The sequence below is a fragment of the Aphelocoma coerulescens genome, chromosome 11, assembly GCF_041296385.1.
Source record: "Aphelocoma coerulescens isolate FSJ_1873_10779 chromosome 11, UR_Acoe_1.0, whole genome shotgun sequence".
NCBI classification, from domain to species: Eukaryota; Metazoa; Chordata; class Aves; order Passeriformes; family Corvidae; genus Aphelocoma; species Aphelocoma coerulescens.
The window spans coordinates 19,345,884-19,372,195 of NC_091025.1; the positions used below are offsets into that span (position 1 = coordinate 19,345,884).

General features: G+C 42.6%; 1 protein-coding gene across 1 annotated transcript in view; it reads left to right on the forward strand.

Annotated features, from left to right (window-relative positions):
- Positions 1-23,162, forward strand: part of BEAN1 (brain expressed associated with NEDD4 1) — a 56,606-nt gene extending 33,444 nt beyond the window's left edge. Inside the window, 4 exon segments of the mRNA XM_069027273.1 lie at positions 6,483-6,692; positions 9,502-9,643; positions 20,677-20,889; positions 20,891-23,162. Of these exon segments, the coding sequence (XP_068883374.1) occupies positions 6,483-6,692; positions 9,502-9,643; positions 20,677-20,889; positions 20,891-21,077 (752 nt within the window). The 3' untranslated portion in view covers positions 21,078-23,162.
- Positions 23,163-26,312: the final 3,150 nt, after the last annotated feature.

Consider the following 26,312-nt stretch of genomic DNA (forward strand, 5'->3'; position numbering starts at 1 on the left):
AGTTGTGACTGTTCAAGCCAGCAAGAATTTCATCACTCCTTCCCATTTCCTCTGTGGAGCTTGAGAGGAAAGTCTGTAAGGAAAGGAACCTCTGTGTGGAAGGTTTTGGATTTTTGGTTTGGGGTTGGTTTTTTGTTGCCCCAGTATAGACTGTGTTTCCTGCCTGGGCTCTGTGTTCCATGAGCTGCCACCTCCCCTCTTTAGGTTACATTAAATACAGCTCAGACAAAACTCAGCCTCCTAAAGACAAGACACGAGACATCCAGATCACAGTTCAAGCAGACTGATAAGGTAAAATACAAAATAATTTGGCCATTATATTTTTATAACCTTAAGAAATATTACTATAGTGCAACATTTTTTCCAAAGTTTTACATGAGAAAGTTGTGTGCCAAAAAAAACAGTTTCTCACAATAAAAACCCCCAAAAGTATAGGGTTTGCCCTATGCAAGTCACTACCAAGCTAGGTTGGATCTGAGCTTATGATGGTAACTTAACTTTAATGGATAAAAGAGAATTCTCATCATACTCATTTCCAAGCCCCAATACAGAGTTTCTGGGAAAAGTAATAGCTTTGGGTCCTGCTTCTAAAACTGCACTAGTTCCAAGTTGTTTGAATATGAGAAAATAGGGGAGAAATATTCCTTGTCCATCAGCAAGTGGGCTGTTATACTTCCAGACTGATTTGTTTCCCTGCAGTGGTATTTATCATGTTGATAAAATAGACCATGGATCTGAAAATTGGAAGATTTTTCCTGTTAATTTGAAACAGCACCTATACAAGCTGCTGTGACATCAGCATAATACCCCAAAGCCACAGCAGCTGAAAAGATTTATTTCCTGAGCCCTTCTGCAGCCACATTCTCTTTGCTTCTGACATTCTCAATTTGCAGGCTGCTGGTGATCCAATCTTCCTCATACTGGCTCTATAATAAGGATGTCAATGCAAGAAGAGAGAAAGTCATTATCTGGTAGGCAGCAGACATGATAAAAAGGCCGAGTTTGCTATCTCAGAGGAAAGGCCACCCTCTCTGCCTTGCATGAGCTGCTCAAGGTCATGGGCAGCTTTTGTACCTGGAAGGATGTCCCACGTTCCCTTTCAGCTGTGGACATCAGATAATACTGAACCATCCCTAGCACACAGTCTCAGGTCTGAATAAGGTTTTGATTTTTAACTATTAATCAGAGAAAAATTTTAATTCTGGTTAGAACATATATATGCAGTAAAAAAGTTCAAAGAGACTTTGAGCTGCAGAGAGCTGCAGAGAAACTGAGTCCGAATTCACAGGTCCTGCCTGGTTAATGGCATTCATGCAGGTTTGGATTGTGCTGAGGTATCTCCCACAGCAGCAATGAACAGGCAAGATTAGTTAACCATTTGTATAGGAAGATTTACCTCAAATTTAGAAATAATGAATATAATCTGCTTTGGGAACTGATAAAATGTCACTGGTGCAGCAACTGACAGCAAAAATTTATTTATTCTTTGACTTTGTCAAAAAACTAAGTGTCAGTTCCAGAAGATAAGAAGATAAGAGGTAAAAGTTGGAAACACTCCCTGTAGAGTTATCATTGAACATCAGTTGTAGCTTAAGAGGCAGTTTAATTTTCTGTGTGGAAATCAGAAAAGCCTAAAGAACAGGAGAACTCTGAGAGAACCAGACATGCTCCTGGGCCTCCTGGAACTGCAAATTCCTTTTCCCACACTATTTGACTGGCTGGTGTAAAACTGCTTTATAGAGAGGGCATTTCCAAGACTGATCTGGTCATCCACTCATTTGCCCAACTTTTCTAAAAGAGAATAAGAGAAACACAAAAGGACAAATAGCCTGCCCTGTTCTCAGCATCCTCATTGCTTCCTTTCAGTCCCATAGGCCAATGACACCCTGGCATTTATCAAGCCTAAGTGAAGTTTCAGCCTTCCTCAGGATCCAATGGAATAGCTGTGAACCCAATAGAGACATTTACTTTTAGGTAATTTTAAGGTTCAGCTCCTTAAAATTAAGGGCCCTTGTGTTCAATGGCCTGAGTAACATCCCCCGCCCCTGGCTGCAGTGATGCTCCTGCCATCCAAACCCTCTTCCAGCTTGTTTTTGTGCTACACCTCCCTTACTCCTTTCCTGTGCAACAGAAACAAGCAGTGCAATTCCTGCTGATTTCCAGAGATTTATTCCCAGGGCAGCAGCAAGGGCAAGGTCCAGTTGGTCACTCTTGGCCAGACCAAACCATCTTCAAACAAGAGCTGTTCACAACGGCAGAAACAACAAAATCTTGGATCATTCCACTGATTCAGTGTATCCGTGTGCTCTCAGCTCCTTCCTGATATCTGTCACTCACCTTCCCTGGATAAAGAGACTGTATAACCCAAGGGACTGAAAAAAGTGCAGATATCAGAAATGTGCTTTCGGTGTTTGAGATGCTGTGTTGCAATTATATAAACACCAAAGGATTACAAAGGGTGCTATGCACCATCCTAAACTGACCTTCCCTCTACTCCACTCCAGTCCTGCACCCTGTGTTAATACAGTGTACTTAAGGGTACTGGGAAGTGCTGGATCACCATCCCAAACAGTTTTACTAACCCAGGGGTACAAGGAATCCTCCTGTTCTGCCCATGTGCTTCAGCTCTAGTTCAGCAAGTCAGCACCATGCCCACCCTGCCCGCAGGAAGGAGAATCCCAGGCTGGCAAGGATGCAGGGGTGGATCGTTCTAGACACAAAACGGTTCCAGAACAACACATCAGAATTTCTTCAGGAACTGGTCGTGCACAGTTCAGCCTGGGAAACAAAACCAGTTCATGACTCATCCTCTCCACCAGTCATAACATGAATTATCATCTTTATTAAGATGATAGATTGGAAACCAGGGGAAGAGATTTGGTTATCTTAGCAGGATCCAGCTTTAAAATCATCTCAAAGCCCATCAATTACAGAGGCCATTGCAGCCTCACTAGAGCTGATGTGCCTTCAGGACAAAAGGAAACAAAACAAGACCCCACCACCACCACCAAACTCAACTGAGTATGGAGAGAAGAGACTTTCATTTGTGTGTAGGTGCTTCCTTTCTCTCTCAGCTGAGATACAAGCAGGTGAAAGGCACTGAGGAAGATGGAAGCCACTCCTAACAAAGGGCTGGATGTTGGGTGAACCAGGCTCCCAGGACATGTGTGCACACGAGGACATTTCACCCTGCCAGGACCTGACCCAGCTGAAACCTCCACATTACTTAAGGCCAAGTTAGAAAGGGATGTGTCCTTCAAAGACAGGTAAACAGGAGTGAGACAGAACACTATGTGCCCAAAAAGTCAGGCTGTTCTATACCTCCCTCAGTTACTTTCCAGTTGCTTCATTGAGATGCAGGAGCACTGAGTAAAATAATATCCTGTGATATTTAAGGGATTTTTCAAAATGCTAATTTATTGCCTTGCACTGAATGGACAGTCCAGGCAGTTTTCCACTGGTGCTGACACTAAAGTCGGTGTTCTGTCAGCCTGTGCCATTTGTGCTGATTCTTGTTACTTACACAGCTCCATCATGGATAAAAGCCATGCTGTGTACATCCAACATAATTCATATTTAGAGGATTAGATATAAAATATTCATATTTCTGTCTGTATTGTTTATAATTTGCAGTTTCATGGGAAAGGATACAATTTACCTCAAAAAGTTAGCACTCTGTTACTGGTGTTGTATTTATGGGCTTCAAATAAATTTCCAGATACTTCTATTCTGAAGGAAAAACCATAGCATTTTTATATAGAGAAATGCATGGTTTATCAAAAGAAGATGGTTTTGGATAAGAGAAGAAAATTTATAATGTGTTTCTTTGCGAAAAGTAATATAAACATCTCTTTTTTTCCCCAGAAAATTCAAACCCAAAAAATTTATATCAACACTGCATTTCATTCTGCTGCTGTTTGTCACAGCAGTAAGTCAGTAGTGAAGTCTGGAGGTTCAGACTCACGGTGTCAAACTGAAAGTAGTGCCACAGGAGAAGTTTATCAAGTACATTTTGTGTTAGGGGACTCATTCATTCCTCCTAATAAAAGCAATATTGCACTATAACTTGTCTTTATAAGGGACTGGGTTCAATTAGATTAAAAGCATAAAAAACCCAGAAAGATTCATGCTGGTGAGAAACAATAGACAAAACAGACAAGATTTGGGACAGCCAAGGAAGCCCTGAGAATGCATTAAATAAATGGGATGTCTTGAACTAAACCATACCACCTCAATACCAGTGCAGGAGAGTATTTTCTGTATGAAGTCACTTGAAGCTGTTAAACTTCTATAAAGCAAAACAGGTCCCAATATCAGTGCTCACACTGGGTGGCACCACAGGGATCTCCCAAATAGTCAGTGTGGATATTCCAGCTGGCTTCCACACACAGCTGGAAAAAACATAAAAGATAAATATCCTTAGACAGGCCCTTCCTGTTTAGAGGAGCATTTTGAATTTGTCCCAAGTCTTAAAAGATCTGAAAGCACTCACTGCAGCCTGCTTCCTCCTCATTTGACAGCAGTTTATCACCAACTCCATTTCTGTACTATTTGACATTAAATTGATGATCACAAGTCTGACAGTGCGAGGGGCAACCTCACACTCCAGGCTCACGTTCTCACCATGCTGACAACAAAGTTGATTCTTCTTTTACCTTTGCAAGCCAGCTGAAATGACAAATCAATTACCTGCCACTACTTCCAGTTCAGGTGTCAGTCCCCTGCAGCCAGAATTTAACCTGCCACTGCTGGGATATTTGCATCTCTCAAAGGCAGAATTTGCAAAAATCTGAAAAAACAAGGCTATGGAAAGCCAGGGAGGGTGTGTTGGACACATTAGCAACAGAGATAGCTGAAAGAATGTACCAATGAGAAACATGATCAGAATTTTGTAAGGTTTCAGGAAGTTGAGTTCTAGCACAAGGGCCTTACCCCCCAAACATATCCCATACCCAAAATTTCTCTGCACTGAGTATTAAGTAGGACACTTGTACATAACCTTTGATTTAATGCTACAGCATCAGTTTAATTCTCAGAAAATTCAGTCTTCTTTTTTGGCACGAGATACTTGGTTAAAGCTCAGCACATTTCTTGGCCGTCTGTCTTAAATGCTTATAAAGATACTCAGCCAACAGTCAAGTGCTTCCCGAAAATTAACAAAACTCCACTACTTGCTAATTCCCCTGGTTTTATGTATATGTTTCTAGTTGGTTGTCTCAATCTCAAGCATCAGCCAATGATAACATACACTGGCTTGAAGCCATCGTCTTCTTTTTAAACTTACTGTGACTACAAAACACCAAGTGGTGTCTCCCAAAGGAAAAGAGCAGATAGAACCTTGCTGAGAACTCTCTGATAACATCTATCCTTGTGAATGGTGTTGCACTTCCTAAAACACAGACTCACTTCACAGAACACTCAAAAGAGTCGATTTTGTTAGCCTTGATTTCAGCAGGAAATAAATTCTGTATTTGTTCAACTGGCATATAGCCACATATAAAAAGATATCCAGGCCGGATTCAACAGCCAGGCTTGGTATATGGCATCTCCAGCAATTTTTTTACATCAGTAAAATTTTGGTTTACTGATCCTGGCCAGCTAATGGGAGATTTTGTTTTAATTTGGGTGAGAGAGGGATTCTACCTGCTAAAATCCTGAATCCTTTTTCCCATAGCTTCTCCTCTTTACCTCCGCTCCATTAGCAGTGTAATCCCCCATAAATACATCTCTGGACAATTAATTCTGATGTATATTCATTTTTCATCAGTTGACTCTCTAAGGGAAAATTATTGTTTAACTTTAGATATTCTCTCTGCAGCTTGTCTCAAAGGGATGTTTGACTTGGCAATATATTACTGGAGTTACTCTCCTTTAAGCAGATTTTTTATTGAACTCAAATAACACATTTATAGATTTTTTTTTTACCAGGGTAAAGCAGTTGCAACCAAACAATCCCACTCTGGACGAGTCTCTTCCCACACTACAAATCAATTTCTTGGAATGCGGACTCTCCTCATGAACCAAAGCAAGCCCTGTGCCACAAAAGCAGCCTCCTCTGGTTCACTCTTGCCCAAAACCTTCTCTGCAAAACCTTGGAGCCTTCTTACACCCCTAACAACAGGCAATTCCTCTCTTCCTCTTGGAGCTCACGCTTTTGAATTTCCACTTTCCTCCTTGTGCACTTCAGTTTTTCAGCATCAGTCAATTCATGGTACAAAGAATCTTGGCAGGAAGAAGCCATCAAAATCATGGCTCATACACGACTGGCTCCAGCAGGATATTCCCAATAACAGGGAGGCGATTGCCAGTGCTCCCCCTGGAGTCAGCTGCTGACAGCCCCAGGAAGGGGTGTAATAAATGGGTTTTCCAAAGAGCAGGAATTGGTGCAGTGGATGTGTCTGAGGCTCTCTCAGGGCTCTGGGAGCCCCTCGGTGTGGGCTCTGTGTCACAAGTGACGCGCTTCTCTCTCTCTCTCTGCTCAGCAGCTGCCTCGAACCAGAGCAGCGCCTCCAGCGCCTTCCCCAGCCCCGCCGAGCACGGCAGTGACACCAACCTGCTGGTGTCCCCGCTGCTGGTGGCAGGGGTGGTCATCGGGCTGGTGCTCTTCCTGTCCTGTGCCACCATCGTGGTGGGCAGCCTGCGCAAGGACGGGAGGTTCGGACACCCACACCTCGGCAGGGAGGCTGCGGATGGTAAGTGTTATAAACATATAATATTGGCTTCTCGCAAGTATAAAGGTAGATATTATATAATGTTAGAAATGCTTCTTGCTGTGTGGATGTAGTTTTCTCTCTTTTTAGCAAGAATGTTAGCAAGTGTGACAAGTAAGATAACCTCCAAGCGAACAGAGGATGAGGCCCAAGGAGCTGCTGATCAACGCTTTGTCCAGGGAACAAAAGGGCCCAAAGGCTGCTCCGCCCGGAGAACGGGCGGCCAGGAGAGCCCAGAGCCGCTCTCGCCGCTCTGCCCGGGGGGCAAAGAGGCCAAAGCTGCAATCAGCCCTGACCGTCTGGAGAATTGAGAGATCCACCCTACCATCGACTCTTGCCTAGCGGGCCCAACCCCAAGAATCAAGAGAAATAAAACCAGAAGGCAGAAGAATACGCATGCTCTAAAAAGGGGGAACCAAGGAGTGGCCATGCAGAACAGCTCCAGGAAAAGTTTTAATATGAATAGAGAACAGACAGTAAAAATGGTATAAAAAGGACTCACCTCTAGCATCAGGTGTGCTCTTGGCAGAGCGCCAAGGCACCCGGCCATTACCCCTTTGCTTTATTTTGTGTCTCTTATTGTCTTTATATTAAACCCTTTAAATTCTCACAGGAGAGTGAACCTCGTTTTTCACAGTAACGCAGCACGGCACCCAGGGAATGCCTGGCTTGGGGATCAGGCTGGGACTAAGGGCAGCAAAAATCACCTGGCCACGTGCAAGGGATGAAAAGACAAAATTAAATCATGGGCTAAGTAAGTCCCAGGCAGCTTGGCAGTGTAATGGCATCTCTGTGCTGGGACTGGTAACGGGTAACATAACCCAGCCAGTGCTGACAGCAGTTCCTAAACAGCTTCTTTCCCTTTGGTATGGGATGAGATTCATCCTCTGTTGCATTTTCGGATCCCCCTATAGCCTTGGTGCAGCCTTTGCTGTAATTTCTGTTTGTTGGAAAGGCAGAGCTGTTCCCATTTCAGCAGAGTGCACCAGCCTACAACAATCACTGGGCAAACGCTGTTTGTCTGAGTGCACACGTGAACATCGGCCTGGAAACAGAACAGCAGGGCACCCGAGTACCATTAAACTGTCAGCATCATTAATGGTGCCATTGATGACACCAGTGTCATTGCAACAATCATCATCATTAGAGTCAAAAAGGTGCCAATTCCTACCTCTTATCCAAAAAAATCCCCCCCAAAAAACCCAAAACAAAACAAAAAAAACCTTGAGAATTTGGGAATGTCAAGGAGTTAGTTTTAGAGTAATGTTTTTGGCCCTTTTGGGCTTTGCTGACAAGAAGCCACTTTGTCAAGGAAATGACACAAGATTATTTCTATTTAAGGAAATAAACAGTTACAAAAAGTTACTGTGTAAGTCTTCAGACAGTAAAAATTCAAATTATAAATGGTGGAGCATCAACAACCACATCCCCTGTGAGCAGGCTCCTTTACCTGCAGTTTGTTATGGGTGCTGTTCTGTGCATAGCATTGAGGGGGTTTTTCTTTATATAGAAAAGACAATAATAGTGAGCCACATAAAAATGCATTGGCTTAAATCCTGTTTTCACTGAGGCAAATTAAGTATCAATTGAAGTCAATTGAACTTCAATTAGTTATTTGAATCAGGAATTTTTCTGTCTAAACTAAACAAATCTCCTAGGATCAGTTTGTCCCCTTGGAGCAAAGAATAACTTTTTTTTTGGCTTTTCCAGAAATATTTATCCAGATAAGTGAATAACATCTATATTTTAGGAATAAAATTTAGAGTCCAAAAGAATTGAAATGCAAACTTCCATGGCAACCTACAGAGGGAAAATAAAAACAAAATCCAAAAACTAATGTCTACTATTACAGTGACACCAATTTTCCTAATTTTCAGCAGCTAAATTGAGGATTAAATAGTTAAACCCAAACTGGAGCTACTGTTTGACCCATGAACAGCAATATTTTAGTATGATAAAATATTGACCATTAAGCTTTAATCACTGTGTTTAAATCTACTACTCTGGCAATTTCATCTCCTTGAAAAAGCCTGGAGCCAGGCAAAAACAGAAAAGACAATTTTCAAACTGCTTGTTGGAAATAACAGTGCTAGAGAAATGGAAAAAGAAATGCATATTTTGGGAGATATTCAAAAGAATAATCCTAAAGTGAATCATGCCCCACTACCCAAGTGAAAACATTACATGGACACACACACACTAATTGTCCTCTGACACAGAAAACAGCACTAAACTCTTAATATTTGTGGAGCTGGGAAGCTCTTGCATGGAAGCATTAAGAAATCCCTGGAGCTGGCAGCAGGATGACTTTTCTTTGCTATTTTCCAGCTTTTCCCATTTTTGTCAGTGTTTATTGAGAACAGCATTTGCTCAGCAATCAAACACCTGTCCCTCCTTTTAAACCCCTCCCAGAATGGACAAGCTTTCCATGGATGCAACTCCTGGGAATTTCAGTAACCCCACAAACATCTGAAGCTGCACATGGTAGAACCCACACTCCTTTTCAGCCTTTGAGGGACAAGAAATCTTTGGAACTTCCATCTACCTTGTAGGGCAGCACTAAAGGTACAGTCCCTGTGCCACAGCCTGAAACACCACAGTTCATCCTCAGGTGGTGTTCATTTACTCTTAAAGAAATAAAAATATCCTGTGAAACCTGGTTGTTCCAAAATATTCGCAATGCCTCTGCCTCAGAAAGGGTTTGTTTTCTGATTTATGGCAGTGTGATAAAGAGTGACAGAGAATCCACCATGGGGGAGAAGCACAGCCAATATTAATTCTTGTTTTGCAGCTCCAGATGGCTTCTCTCATGGCGGCTCCTCTGCAGAGCTGAGATCCACCTGCACAGAAGAGTTTCCCCCAGCCTGTGATTTTGGTTCCTATCTGGATATACTTTCTCAGGTGAACATCATGTATCCTGATCCACCTCCATGGTAAGCATTTTCCTGAGATCCTCAGGGTTACAGTCCTTCACTGGCAAAGCCCACTAACCATAAAAAATTCAGCTCACACAAACTCTGAATACAGACAGACCCTTTAGCTTGAGTATAAGTTCAAGTTTTCCTTAGCAGAATGTATCTTTACTAAATAAAGATGTGGACAGTCAGTTCTCTTTCAGTGATACTCACATTAAAATTTATCATAGTGATGACATACTAATGTCATCACAACAGTCATACCAATGTCAACACACCACTAGAATTACTTACAATCATCTTTCTTTGAAAGAAATGCATTTACAAGTCAAAGTTTCGAAGTCAGAAGTACATAGTTTTTCCAAGAACTTCCAAGTTACATTTATTACTGACCTTGAGAGTGGTCACATCAGAGGAAACAGAAAAAATAGGTTCCAGAAATGGTACAGCAGCTCCTTCTAAATTTGTGTGCCCACATTCACAGGCTACAGGAACAGTGTCATGAGCCACAGGAGCTGTGCTTTGGGCCATGGGCATCTCCTCCACGTGCCTCATGCACCTTGAGATCCAGAAGTGAAGGAATTCAGTCACTCCCTCCAGTGAACCAACAGGAATCATTTCAAGCAGAACATCACTTCAAGCTTTCTGTAGGGCTGTGTCTTACAAACAGCAAACCATGGTTGAACAGCCGTGCCCCCCCTTTCTTTTTCTTTTTTTCTTCCTTTTAAGCAGACTGTTTTGAGTTAAACCACTATAAGAGCATCCCTTTTCTGACTGAGATATAGAGCAACTCAGCACTATGAGCACACAAGACATGGATCTTTGCTTTGTTTATTCTACGCATATTCTACAAGCAGCCCATTATGCATTACCAACTCATACTATATAACAAATGGGCTTTGAGAGATTGTGTAAATATTTTAGCAGAAAGCTCAAATTATTCTGAGCCTGGCATCTAAATGTGTAGAACTTCATATAAACCCACTTAAGAATTGAGACTGGATTTTGGGCCCACACCCACGAGTCTTTACTAATAAAAGGCAGCCAGCTGACACCCAAGCAAGACTTTGAGTGGGCAGCTGTCCAGAATTCTCAGAACAAATCACTCCTGTGAACAAACTCTGACAATATATTTCTTTAGCAGACAGATCATCAAAGATTATACCAAAGGTTGCTTCCATTTCCAGTTTAAAACAGGCACCAAGAAGATTTTTCCGTCTCTATGGAGCTCTGTTTGAGGGAGATACGAGTGACACAGGATAGCACAGATTATCCATGTTTTCCAGTAAATTCTGTAACAAGCCTGGCAAAGGTTAATTATTTTGTGTCCTCCTGTTCTCAGAATCATTCTGGGACACATAAAGGTGTCCAGCCACTGCCTCCTCCAGACTCCCTGCTGGGCTGAGTGGACTGTGTCCCTGAGGGCCCAGGATCCACTCTGCACACACTGGGAAACACTGCTCATCCCATTGATTACAGCCCTGCATCACAGCTCCAAAGTAAAGATTATTGTTAATGGTTTGGCTGTTTTCTCACTGCTACTGCAGTTAAATATTTTGGAAAAAGTAGCTTTGGCAAATCATCAAAATCTTAGTAAATTTTATATCTTAGTAACGCAACTTGGTGAACTTCAGGGAAAGCAGATGGCTGAAAGCAACACAGAGGCTTTCAAACTTGCTATTAATGCATTCTACAGACCATTGTAACTGTTCAGTGAGAGGCACAGTCAGAATTACTGCATTATGTAAAGCCTGAAAAATTCCTGTATATCTCCCTTTACACTCTCCTGCATGGCATAACACTGCAGTGTGTATCTTTAATTATCAGAGCATAGAGATTATTTTGGGTGATGAGTGCTCACAGCAGGATAGCTGACTGTCAGACATGGCCTGGAAGCAGAAACAAGACACACCTGACCTTGTGCATTTAAAATATTAACTCCCTGGGATCAACCTCATTGCATACAGTAATGTTTTGAAGAGTAGGTTTACTGAAACGTAGCACTACCCAAATGAATGTAATTCCTCCTCCTAATTCCTGGAGGGCAAGATGTAATTTAAAGCTAAACTAGCATGGCCAAAAGCTAATAATGCAGCTGTGGCATCAGCAGAACAGAAATGAAGAGCAGCAAGGAAAGCAACTGCACTGGCAAATAACTTTGAAAAATCTTTGAAGCGAGAGCATTCAGTGAGTGAAAAGCAGTGGGTGCTGCCAGGATAACTTCCTTTATCCACCTGGTGCTGGCAGAGCCCACTGGCCACCAGCATTCCAGCACCCAGAGCAGGAGTGTGCAGCCCAGGGCTCTCACACACCATTCCTGCCAAACCACACTTCCAGAAACGCTTTCAGTAGAAAGCACACCACCTGTATTTGGCCAAGGGGTGGTTAGTCTAGAATGGTTTAGTCAGAGTTTATAGCTGAGCTTTAAACAACAAAATGAGTGGAAAAGGGATTTAAGAGGAAGGCTGATGAAACACAGAGTCCACATGCCTGTGGCTGAGGGAGAGCTCCCTGTTCAGGCCTGCCCACTCCCACCTCTCCAGCTGGAAGTCCAGTAACACTATTTATATAAAACACTATTTATAGAAAAAATGTTATTGGTAAATTAATCTATGAAAAATGCCTTGGGATATTAATACTTGCTCTGATCTCTAAATCACAAGTTTCATTTGAGACTCAGTCTGATTATCACCACAGACACTTCCACAAACCATTTTCTTGCACTAGATTTTAGGTTAGATTTAGAGGGATGCCATGCATGGAATTTTGTCATTAGCCTGCCATAGTTGCAGGGTGGTTACAGAGAAGCCATTTGGTCAATTTGTTTTGACAGCCCAAAATATACAGTGCTGCTATCCATAAACATCCCTTTAGGACAGTTAATAGCTTTTTAATGAATCTCAGATCTGTGCTAGCATCTGTCACATTGATTTTACATGAGGTGTGGAAGAGAAATATAAAACCAAAATACAGGAGGTATGAACCAAACAGTTTCAGGATATTAGGGGTTTGTATTTCAGAGCACATTTCTGATATGTACAGATACTTGCAGCAGTGCTGGAAGTTAATGTTTCGTAGTCTGTGTTACCACACATGGCAAAGCCTTTGTTTCTAAGAAACTTAGTCTGAGAAAGATGATCCAAGTGATCTCCTGACAATTCTAAATCACAGGATTCTAATCCCTCCAAATTAGCAAAGTGAACACATCCAACCAGGACAAAATACAAGAACAATCTCCCTCCCACAGCTTACTTATCATCATGGTCAATGTGACTTGCAAAGAAACACTGGAAAGCCTGTAAATCCAATATTTGCCATTTTGTTCAACATTAATTGTGCTGGTGCGAGTGAAATCACGCTGGTGACTCTGTGGGGATAATACCTTTACAGACAGAAATCATGAGCTCATGTTCACTGTGCTGAGCTCTTCATAACCCACACTTCTAGTGAGCATTGCTAATTATCTTCTTACAAATATCTAGTAAGGAAGCTTTTTAAAAATAACTGAGCTCCCATGTTTTAAATGGATTGAATTACAGTACCAACCAAAGTCCAAGTAAGTTAAAAACTATTACATTTTCTTTAGGAGAATCAATAAAATCCAAGCAATGTGGAGATTTCACTGCATGAAAGGAATTTTATCAACTTCTCACCTTGTGGCCAGGGAAAATGCATCTCATCCCACTGCATAAGTGCTTTTTCACTCCTTAGGAACTGGATATTAATGGTATGTCCAGAGCTTTAGGCAGCCAAGGTTACTGCCTTTTGCATCTGTGACTTGTGAGCCTCTAACACAGAGCATCCCTGAGGAATGACTGCTCAGGAGGATGCAGGGATTTAGCTTCAGGAATGGTTTTAATGGAAACCACAAAAGTCCTCTCCACACTTCACATGGAATGCCCCCCCCCAGGGCACACGATGATGTAAACCAAGAAGGCCCCTTTAATCCCAGTTTTCATATTAAAGCACATTGTGTGGCTGTTTGTTTAAGTGGGCTCACTCTTCCTCAGCTGCTCATCCTGCCTAATCTACATAGGATCTGCTCTAGAGAAAAATGTCTTGTTTAGGCTCGACAAATCCCAGTACTCTCAATGACCATGTTCAGCCTGCATTGTTTAAATGGGAAAATCAATTTAAAAATTACTTTAAAACGGCAAAAGGAAATGCTTGTGTCTTAAAGTCAGATAATTTCCCTTTAAATATATAAAAATATATAAAAATTTCCCTTTAAATATATAAAAAACCACAACCTACTTAAGGGACTTTCTTTTCTAAGACAATCTTTTCCATCCCCCACTTCTGAGGATGCAAGTTAGCCAAACCAACTTCCTGGACTTTCTTGAAAGACAGAATTAGGCTTGCAGGGACCTGACATAAAATGGTGCTATATTGTGCTGTATTCCTTTGCCAAGGCTGTTTTCCTGAGAGCAAACCGGGTGAGGAGCTTTTGCCACATTACAATGACAGCTTGCAAAGCATGAGACAGACATTTGGGGTTAAGCTCAGCTCTTACTTCAATACCCTCATTTAGTTCATAAGGTAAAAAATGCCACTGGAAATATGACAGGTTTATAAATCCATAAGGTATCACGACATGAGCTAAAACTCTCAATTCCTTTAACTCCAAATTCCAAACTCCAGACTCTCAAAAGCCCCTCCCTTCACATCCCAGTGCTATTCCTCATCAGTATTAGGTATAGAAACAAGTAAATTCCTAATTATTCTGGCAAACTTCTTATTCCAACTTAACTTTGTTTACAGCCATTTTATGAGAGTTTCTTTCTGTGGCACTTCCATTCCTCTTAAATATCCACACCTTCCTCTTGCTTCTTGTCTTTGTAGTCAAAAATCCTCTCACACCTCAGCCTGTGTGTTGGGAGGCTGAGGCACAAAATTCCCTTCGCTTTCTGTCATCAAAAATATCTGTAGGGAGGCTGCACCTTCTGACCAGCCTCTCTTTACACCTGTCCCAGTTCCACTCTACAGGTGCATAAAAAGCACCCTGCAGCAGTGAAAGCAGCAAAACCTGATGGAAGGGAAGCACCAAGGATTTCTAACCAGAAATCTCCAGTGCCGTGCAGAGCAACCACAACTTAAAGCTGTCACATCTTTGATAACTGTACTTTAAAAAAAGGGTATTTTTCTGTGATTTCCCAGTTGTCAGACTTTCTGTTACGTACTGCAGCCAGTGTTTCCTTCACCTGCTCAGAATTAATTCCTGGAATAATTAAAGCAAAGCCCTTTTTAGGAATATGATCCTAAAACTTGTCAAATGGAAAACTTCTTCAAACATCAGCAGGGTCTGGTGACATGCAAGAATTGGTGGTGGTGTTTAGAATCCTGTTTGTGGATTTACTCCATGACTTGGGAAGCTACAAATTTTTATTTATCTTAACTGATTCTTGTTACTCAATCAGTGCCCAGCCTCCTTTAGTGTATAATGGTTATGGAAATCCAGAGACTAAATACTGCTGATGACCAAGTGGTTCTCACTATGTATAAAAGTAATGCCAGGCTGAATTGTAGCATATGAAATCTTCATCATAGAATGACTTGTTTTATTTAAAACATTTGTTTCAATCATTTAAAGCTGCACAATTATGTTGAAACTGTATTGTATCAGTTTCAAATGTTATCTGATACATGTTCTCATGAAAACAGTTTACACTGAATTTCATTTTTCATCTGGAATATTTATCCATCAAAGTCATAACTTCCTCAAGATTATCTTGACACAGAGTGCAAAATAAAGATGCAGCCTTTTAGTGCTCATTAACACAAATAGTCCTGTTGTAGTTTTGAGGAACTGGAAATTCCAGAAATAACTATGAACAGAAAAAAAGGCAGAAAAAACCTAAATTCCACATTTCCTGTCTCTTCAATGGTTAAGTTACTTAAGCCCTAGATGTTTTCTTGAACAATACCTTGGGTTACATTTTTTTACTACTTGAAAACATTAAAATAAATATGTATATAAATGGAAAGTGTCAGGATCAAAAATAAACCTAGTGAAATATCCTGGCTCATGACATATGTCATTATAGAAGCAGTTCTGTCAGAACTGATACATTTCCTCATGGTAATATTAAATCACCAAAGAAAATATGTATTCTAGGAAAACACGCCTCAAAGGAACCATGGACAGATTTCCAGGCTGCTCTCCCACAAACCTGGCTGTGAGCAAACTGTGCCACCACAGAAGGCAGAGCTCAGCATCATCGGCTGAACTGCCTACATGGGCAGCAAGCACATCATTATTTTTTTCATTTGAACCTTCTTGTAGAGAGTTACAGCATAATTGTTCTAATTTCAGCCTTTCTGTTAGGTAACAACATCATACAAACATCCTTTGTGCTGTTTCATCACAGCTCAAACCTGTCAGCACACGGATGTTCCAGATTTGGGGGTTCTGTTTGCCATTATCAAAAGAACACAGTAGGTCATCACCAAAATGGAAACAATGCAAGAGGAGCAATTTTAGCAGAGTCAGAATATACAACAAATGAACAAAGTGAACCACAAGACATCTATTGCACAAAGAATTTTTCATTCCCAGCTCTGCCGTTTTTCACTTGTTGTTGTCTGCATCTTAAAAAATTCTGTCAGCAGAACCTTCTTCCTGCCCCAGAGAGTGGCTCCTAATTTCTGAATGACAGCCAGTTAAATAAGCTCTTTGGGGTTTCCTTGGCAACAAACCCATCCTGATACTGCAACGAAAGCTGACAAATTCACAAAGTTATTGCCCCCCCACCACGCTCTGAGTCAACAAGGTCATCCTGGAGAGCTGCTGTAATTTTTGAGCAACATTCCCCTCTCTGCAGATCACATTTACCTGCAGTAGGATATTAACCAACATCACCCTTCCTTGCTTTTCCCAGGGAAATTATCCCTTAGAAACTCAATAGTGTGTCTACGACAACAGTGCAGGTATTATAACAAAAAACAAGGCCCAAAACCAGGCAGACAGCTGCACATTTCATGGTCAGAAACCCCTTCCTTCTCATCACTGCCTGCAAGACACTGAACCTCCAGATAACACAAGTTTTAAAAAGCAATGCATTAAAGTGGATTCACCACGAGTACTGTAGCCAAGGATTTTTTCAGGGCTGGCATCCACAAGATGCAGTGTAATGAGTTCCTGTGCTCCATTATTTATGTTGTGGTAACACAACACTTTCCAAAAGCATTTGCTTTCCTGTCTAAAAGGATTTTCCTGGGAGTGCTGTAGTGAACTTCAAGCTTGAGCTACTTTTTACATGTCCAATATCTTCACAGAAGTGAATCTGACAGGTAAAATATAACTATTGTTGTGGGTTTTGTAAATGATGAACAAGTATTTTTGTTTTTCCACTTCATGGTCCTGCATTTTCAGTTGCAAAACATATATATATGTAAATATATATATATAGATAAACATATAAATATATATATATATGTACACACACACACTACACATCTCTGTGTAGGTATCACTCCTTAGCAGTTCCTGAGGTTGCAATGTGATGATTTCTGCCTGTGAGCTGCAGTGTCAGACCTTCCCCATCCTCCATCTCTGCCCTTTCCACTTCCCTGGTGTTCCTGGTGCCCCCCTGACTAAACTGGGAGCTTCTGACTGAGGCAGCTAAACCAGGAGAAATCTGGCCCAGAAAAAACTCACACATAAAATACAAAATTAAAAAAAAAAAACCAAGCCTCCCACCCCCACCCCCAATCTTTTTGCCTATTTAGCTCCATATTGGGGATCAGGGTTTGGCTTTATTTTAAAATGACAGTAAGGCTTCAGTCCAGCATCACTCACACCAACATTTGGTAATCAACTGCAAGAAATGATTGCTAATATTGCTATTATTGCTATTGCGATTTTTTTACAATTTTTAATCCTTCAGATCTTTTGAGGAACAGTTTTCCAACCACCACCATACATGGACAGTGGATGCCTGTCCAACTGGATATTATTTCTTACAATACTTGCATAGATTCTCTAATAAAAAAGATCTTGTAAAGTCATAGAAGTTTTCATATTAAGGTCTCCTTGAAGGAGAGACTGCAAAATAAAATTCACGCTTGTAGTGTTGATAATACATTATTTATCCTACAGGAATACCTCTATAACAGCAGTCTGAAAGCACAACCAAAGTACTTAAGCAGTTAGAGGGGAAAAAAATCACACCACAAAACAAACAAGCAAAGAAAACAAAACTCCCAAACAAACAAACAAAAAACCCAATAATACATTAAAAAACCCACAAAATGCTGGGAAAGTAAGGAAAAAATTCAAAGTTGAAGTCTCTTTTATGACCTTAATTCATCTCCATTTTATCCTCACCAGAGAGTGCTAGGAACCTTATCTGCAGAAACAGAGCAGGAGCTGTTTGCAATGTCAGCTCTACAAGCAAAGATCCCATGCATAGAAAAGAGCACAGGAAATGAACATCAAGATCATAAACATAACAAAATACAAAAACTTATTTAAAAAAAACCCCACAACTATTTGAATTATTTGTAATTCTCCCCATGGCCACAACAATATGTAGGTACAGCTGTGAAGCTGCCAGAAAGCTGTTTTAATTGAAAGTCTGGCATGTGTTTTTTACTACCTTATTCAATTTTTAAAATGTGATCCGAATTGCCAAAAATGAGGGGGGAGAACATTACTTGCTTTTGGAGAAAAAGAGATCATTGTTTTTATCCATCATATGTATGAAGGAAAAAAATGCCCTGACACAAATATACTGATATTTGGAACAAAACACTAAAATGCCAATTCTTCACTCCCATAATTTGCACCCATATGACTTGACCCTTAAAAGTCTCCTTCCCAAGGGATCATTTCCCTGTTTATTCCAGCCAGCAGTTCAGTTCTACAAAGCCGAGCTGTGGTCCAAGAAAGACATTAAATTAAATCCAAGGCAGAGGAATGCAGATAATCAGGTAACAGCAGCAACAAACAGTTCACACTGTGCCTATTTCTCCTTTAGGTCAGTGGCAGGTTTCCCAGAATCAGGACACAGAGAAACATCTTCCCTTTGGTGTCTTTGCAAAAAGTTTCCAAATTTTCCACCTTGAAACTCACATTACCATGGGATTTTCTGAATGGAAACTTTTCCCCTGTGCTATCAGACCCAGTAAGTGCTCTCTGTTAGCCTGATTAAGTCAGTCAAAACCTGTGGAGAGATTTTAAATAAATTCACTGGGCTTCGGGTCAGCAAAATGTAAATTAAGTAAAGATGCAGCTCATAGGAATCCTGCAAAGAGTGGCTGTTCCTTTACCCTCACTGAGCTCAAGGAGCATTGAGGACGTCAGGTCCTCAATGTCTGACTGAGGTCTAAAAACTTTTAAAAGACTACCAGGTATGTTTGAAAGCTTCAGTGTGCTCAGCAGAAGCTGGAGTGAAATCTTTTCCACATGCTGTAAAAAAAAACAATTCTACTTCCTACAGGCTGGGACTTTTCTGAAGTACCTAGCAGCCCTATTCAGGGTTTTCAGAACAGACTTAGGTTCTTCAACACTATTTTCTGATGGGGAAATTGCAATTTTCTAGTCCGAATTTAAAGCCATTTTCCTGATGAATATAAAAGTAAGATGAAGTGGAGGTAAAAATAAAAACACCCGTGGCTATTTGAGTTTAGTTATGTAGCACTATGATTTCACTTTCTTACCTCTCCCTTTCCCCAGAACCATTTCTATCACCCAGACTGAGGTTTGGGAGCTTGGTTTAGCCTGGCAGTAACACAGGTACAGGAGCAGAGTGTGTGCCTGCAGTCTGCTGAGAAGACACATGCTAAAGATCCCAGTTTTCAGGAAATATCCTAGATCTTAATTGCCCTGCAGTTAGCGTGGCTGAGGAAATAGGTTCTTAATTTGTCTGGCTCCAGCAGAAATGTTTTTCAGGTTAACTCAGTAGGCAAAGTTTTTTTAACAGGAAATATTCCCTTCTTCAGGATTGGATTTAAAACGATCCTGGAATGGAAAACAGGGCTTCCTTTGGTCCCCTGGAGCTGGGCTGGTTTGAAAGCAAAAGTAGGTCAGGTTCAGTGTGTGGGCACACAGGTGCTGCCAGGACAGCCAGGGAACCACCCAGGGAGCAGGGCAGGATCACCAGCTGTGCCCAGCCCTCGTGGGGCCACAGTGCTCTCCCTGCAGAGCCTTGGGCTCCAGGGCTGGGCAGTGCCAATGCATGGAGCCTGCTCGTGTCCACTCCCTCTGTTCCCATCCCCTTCCTGCAACACACATCTTGAACACCCCAGCACAGCCTCACGGTCTGTCCAGGCTCATCAGGTACCCCTCAGTGCCCTCCCCGGGCTGTGCAGCCCAAGCTCCACCTAAGGAGCCTGCTTGCATTGCCAGTGGGACACGGAGTGCAGAGAACAGAGCAGAGTGAGGAGGGAACAGTCTCCCTGGGACCAGCCTGGTGGCACAGACAGAGCTACAAAGCCTCGGTACACCTGAGCTGGCTCCTCATGGAAACCCCACCAATTCACCTGCCTCGCAGTGCTGCTCTTTGGGAGGAATGTGATGGGCTCTGTGCCCAGCCCCAGAGTGGCCAGCATGAGTCTGTCCAGATTATCCAGCACAACTCTGCAGCTCAACAAGGAATCCTGCTGCCCCTGGCAGTACGCACCTTCCACCCAGGCAGCCCACCCAGCAGGTGCTGGCTGAGCTCCAGAGACCTGGAGTCAGGACAGCACACAGTGATATCTGCTAGAGACTCCATCAAGAGCTCTCCATACCTCATTTCACAACTGAAACAGCAACGCCACTTCCTTTTCCCCCAGATTTTTCTAACCTGGCTCTTACAAGCAGCTGAGAGCAGGAATGAGCCTTGGCTGCACTGCACTTATGGTGACTGTGTCCCTCTGGGATTATCTCTGGGTGGTTTTAAGTGTTATATTCTTGAGTGTCTCACATGGCAGGGTCAGCAAGGATATGGGCTGAGGACCAAAACACCAGACACTCCTTTTCTTCTGACTTTACCTGCCTCTGTTATGCTGAAATAATGTACCATGGGATTTTTCCCAGGAATCTAATGAATATTCCTTTTTTCTTTCAGCTACGACGAATGTGTGGGGCCAGGAGCAACACAAATATATATTCCCACAGATGATCCCCCCCCATATTCCCTTATGGACCCTTGCCAAAGAAATGAAATATCTATAAATATCTATATCAGCCAGGAAGAGGAAGCAGCATCTGGGACTACAGGATGGGCTACAAATTATGCAGTGAGGCTGCAGGACTTGCAGCAGCCCAGCTCAGCCATCTCGGTCATCTCCCAGTGTGGAGGCTGCTCCCCTGCACGGGACAGCGGCGTGTGAGCACAGCAGCCCCGGCACACCTGCTCCAACAGAAATAGGGAACAGTCTCCCACTGGCCATCAGACCTCAAATCATGGGAATGAAAGGGGCTCTTTCCTTCAATTCTTCTGAAGAACTCAGACCAATGGAAGAATAAAACCCTCTGGAAGTTTTACCAATTTTATATCTTTAAACAGGGATACAAAGGGATTTTTTTTACAGTGAATTTTGCAAGTTTACCTAAACTTCCCTGTTTGTGCTTCAAGGTGTTCCATGGCATCACACAGCATAAAAGAGCAGCAGAGACAAGCGGTGCCTCTGACCTTTTTGGAGCATTGCAAAACCCATTGAAATCAGCCACTCATAATGAAGATCAGTGTTATCCAGTCAAGCCTACTTGTTGATTTTATGATACTTTGCATGTTTTAGAGCAGAAGGGAAAAGAAGAGCATTTTGTTGTCATTGTAGGTGCCACTAGTACATCTCATTCAGTGTCTTGACAACAAAGCATTTTAAAATAATTCTTTGTCTAACTATGTGTTTCAGTAGGCAAAGCACTGCCTAAAAAAAGATTATTATCAGTACCATGTAGAAGCAAAAGAAAAAAGAATACTAATATTTTAATATTCATATTATTCCTTTGGTACCAGGCTTTCCAGGCCATTGCAAAGCCTGCTGCAAGTCTCCCTCAAGAGAAACCACCCACAAGTGGTGAAGAGATGGCAGTGGGTCCCCAAACTCCAGCTGGCTTTACCAGCAGGAGCTGCAGCACAGCTGTGCAGGCTGGAGCTGCATGTCGTTCACGGGCCTTGCTGTAGCCAAGGGAAGGGCACAGGAGTCCCAGGGGATGCTTCAAGCCAGTTCCCATAGACAGCTGCATTTCCAGGCACAAACCAGTCCCTCCTTCCATAAGGAGCCTGTGTGTTACAGTGTGACCACAGTGACCTCTGGGAACTATGTGAGTGTGATGCAAACAAGAGATGCTGGGCTAGGCACAGTAACAGAACCTCAGTTCTGAACCCCGGAGCGTGCCCAGCTTTGAGAGATGGAAGAGGAAAAGGAACCCAACGAGTGAGCCCAGGACACTGGGAGGCTGTGGGTTCCCAGCTGGTGTGCCAGGGCAGTGGGTGCAGGGGCTGGGAGTTCAGCACAGGCACAGCAGGGTCAGGGCACAGCAGCACTTTGTCCCCAGGGATGGCCAGGGCAGCACTCACTGCTCCCACTGAGCCTCCCCTGCCCCAGCCCAGCCAAAGGGGACCGAGTGTGGCACAGAGGGGCTCCCAGAACGGGCACTGGCTCTGGGGTGGGCAGGGCAGCAGGGACCCAGACACACATGGGCACCCCTTGCTCCTTCTCCCCTCCCAGGAGCCCACTGGCCAAGCCCCAGGCGCCTGCTGGGCACAGCTCCCAGGGCTGGATACACGTTTAAAAGACAGCACATCCCCTGAGGCTCTGCCTGTTCACCCTGAGCTGGGGAAGATCCAGGTGTGGGACAGGAAGATCTGCTTCCCCCACTTCCTCTTTATGGCCCAGCAAAAAAAAAAAGAAGTTGCAAGATTCAGGCTAGAGGCCAGCCCTGAAATCCAGCAGTAGGCGGCCAAGGAGGTTTCATCTATTGGCTTGAACAAAACAAAGTTTGGATCCTACTGTTCACTTCTACCTGGAAAGTTCCATTCCTCATCTGAAAGCTTCTGTGTGTCTGGCTGAGGACACACAACCCACAGGAGAGCAAGGAGAGCTCAGCCCTGAGCTTTCCTTGGGACAGTACTGTTGGAAAACTTCTTTGCTGTCTTGTTTTGAAGCATGTTGCTGCAAGAAAGTCGAGCTCTTAGTTTGCACTCTAGATTTTTAAGTCGTTTTTAAGTTCTGTGGAAAACCCCTGGGTAAGTCTGGGTGCTAGGAGGAAGCAGAAGTGACTGTCAGCACATCAACACACAGGGATGGAGCTCCAGCCAGTCCTTGGGGCATTCACAAAGCCTGGGCTCCCTCTGGGACCAGGGACAGGAGCCAAGGAGCTGTGTCAGGGCATCAGAGTTATCACAGGCTCATCTCCAGGAAATCTCTTAGAAGCATTTTCACTAAAATACAAAAAAAAAGTTTTTTACACTGAGAAAATGTCATTTTCTATCCCCACTAAAGGACATGTAAAGCTGGGTATAGTAAATATATAACGGTCTTTAAAAGGAAGCATCATGCAAATTATTAAAATTGCACTTGGATTTTCTGTAAATACTGAATAATTTTCAACTGTAATCATCATTCAACACTCCAAAGATTGACACAATTATAATTAATACTTAGATGGGAAGTAATTATATGGTTCTTACTGCTATATAAATTGTACCATTACTGAGTCATATGCACATGATGAGATATAAGGTAAGCATGCATTTTTTGCTAAGTAGATGACAGTAAATATGTATTTTGCTAAAATGAAAGAATTCTTTTGCAGTTCAGCAAGATTTTCAATATTCTCAGTATACTATACCCAAAAGAACAAAAATTCACTATTTAGCATTGCAAAACTGCTGGCAGGCATTGCTGGAAGGTAGGCTCTATTTCACACTTGTGTTTTTAACAGAGAGAACTGCTCCTCTCCATAAAGGATTAGTTTAAACAGTTTTGTGTGTGCAAAGTACCCTGCAATAAGAGAAACAAAACTCTCCAGCACCTATGAGGGGCCAGAGATGCAAAGCAGCAGAGAAATGCCCCAGTCGGATTTATTGGCAGGAGAATCAGTAGAGAGAGAAAGTACAGGGGTGCTTTGTGCAGAATAGGATTTGCTTTCATGGCTGCACCTGCCTGCAGCTCCTGCAGACCTGCCTGGAACAGGGCAAGGCACCAGGACCGGCTTCCTTCAGGCTGCTGCTGAAGGGGGAGCTGCAGGGGAAATCTAATGAACCCAAATTAGAAGGGAAATGTGATTTTTTTTTTCTGGAAAGTGAGGCTGTTCCAAGTAACATGACCAAGCCAAAGGCTTTTCTGAAGACAGGCACAGAGGGCTTTTCACATGTGGCAGACAAGTCCCTGCTCAGTTTCTGTGAACAGGGGGAAACCCTTTCGACATGTTTGGCTTTTAACCTTTTTAACAGGGATTTCCTGTTTCACCAACTCTGTATCTGTGGTTTACAAAACAAGCTGACGTTAAGTAGACTTCTGATGAAAATGGGAGATTTGCATTTCACCTCATGTTAGCAATGCATTGGTAAGATTATAGAAAACAAATCAAAGTCTTTCTTCCTTCCTTCTGTATCAGTTAAGTGTCCCTGGCACTGTGATCTGGGTTTGGCAGCATTTCTTACACACATCTGTCTGCTCCCTCTTGTGGCATGGACCACTCCACAAAATCCTGTCATCCTGTTATCACAGAATAATCCAAATAATCCCAGTTGCTCTGTCACACGGATATGGGAGCCAACCAAAATATACATGTCCACACTGTAGCTTTTTTCTAAGTTACCACTGAATACCTGGGTTATGTCATCCATTACAAACACATATAACTAAAAAACAAACTGTGAATTAAAAGCAGAGTGTGCTGCCTTCTGTAACATCTTACCACGATCACTTGCAGGAGTGGTTTAGCATTTTCTACTCTTGTTAATCTTTTTAACTGAGTGATATCCAACAAAGCTGGAGGGTCAGGGGGTGGGAAAGCCTATAAATCCAACCCAAACAGGTAGCACTAGAAAGAAAAAATTTAGCTGTAAAACACTACAGAGAGAAGTTTGCAGCTGTGAAGCTGCTCCAACAGCTTCCAACGCTACTACTGGAAGCGTGGAAATTTCGGTGCGATAAGAACATGCTTTCATTTCTTGGAAACATTGCAGATCTTGGATAAATCTCAGAAAAGTTGGCAGAGTGACGTTGCTCTTGAGAAATTCATATCCAGCTATCAGATATTATCCTAAACCCTTGCATAATTCTAATACCAGTGCTAAAACCCAGGCTTAATACAAGCCTTTCCTTTACTGCATGAGTAAAATCAGAAAGAAAACGGGACATGCTGTTTCTTGCTACATGATAACAACCCTGTATTTCTGTAGTCATCTCTTCTGCTTCAATTTTTAGTATACTGATCTTACACAGAACTTTTAGTAAAGAACATACACATATTTGGCTTTGCTTCTGTGCTTTTTATGTCACCACTCTGGGACCACCCACAACTGAGCAACTGCTGAGGAAGCAACACTGTGCTTCAGTCACTTACATGTGGATTTTACCTTTGTCAGAGATCACAGGAACAAGCCCTGGAGCAGTCAGGTCCCTCCTACTCTGGGGGACAAGTCAGTCTCCAAGCTCAAGAAGGGCAAAGTCAAATTACTGAAGTCAGGATACTGAAAATGGCAATGTATCACCAAGGGGAAAGATGAAAATCCAGGAAATAATAGGCCAATCATCCCAGAAATATTCCAACAGATCATTTTTTTAGCACAGCAAGGTGAGTAAAGATATATTTCCTGAAGGAAAACCACATCAAACTGATCTAAGTGGTCTTGGTACAGTCTGACAAATTATTCCCCTCCTTAAACTAGAGAAATAATTTCTGTATAAAATTATAACCATAGACTTCTGTGAATTAAAATAATAATAATCATATGAGAGAGTATTTAGCAATTTGTGAAGTCACACAGGTGCACCACATCATGGTGGCTACAGGTAGTGACTTGAAAATTCAGATTCCAAAAGTCAAGATGAGAAAAGCACCTGGATCACAGGTGTGTTTCCTAAATGCTGGATCCAACCTCCATTTAACCCGTTGCAGGACACTTGTCAGTCCCCACAGCGAACACAGGTCTCATTTAACCCCAGTGCAGGACACTTGTCAGTCCCCACAGCGAACACAGGTCTCATTTAACCCATTGCAGGACACTTGTCAGCCCCCACAGCAGACACAGATCTCATTTAACCCCAGTGCAGGACACTTGTCAGTCCCCACAGCAGACACAGATCTCATTTAACCCATTGCAGGACACTTGTCAGTCCCCACAGCAGACACAGATCTCATTTAACCCGTTGCAGGACACTTGTCAGTCCCCACAGCAGACACAGATCTCATTTAACCCGTTGCAGGACACTTGTCAGTCCCCACAGCAGACACAGATCTCATTTAACCCCACTGCAGGACACTTGTCAGCCCCCACAGCAGACACAGATCTCATTTAACCCGTTGCAGGACACTTGTCAGCCCCCACAGCAGACACAGATCTCATTTAACCCCAGTGCAGGACACTTGTCAGCCCCCACAGCAGACACAGATCTCATTTAACCCCAGTGCAGGACACTTGTCAGCCCCCACAGCAGACACAGATATCATTTAACCCCAGTGCAGGACACTTGTCAGCCCCCACAGCAGACACAGATCTCATTTAACCCATTGCAGGACACTTGT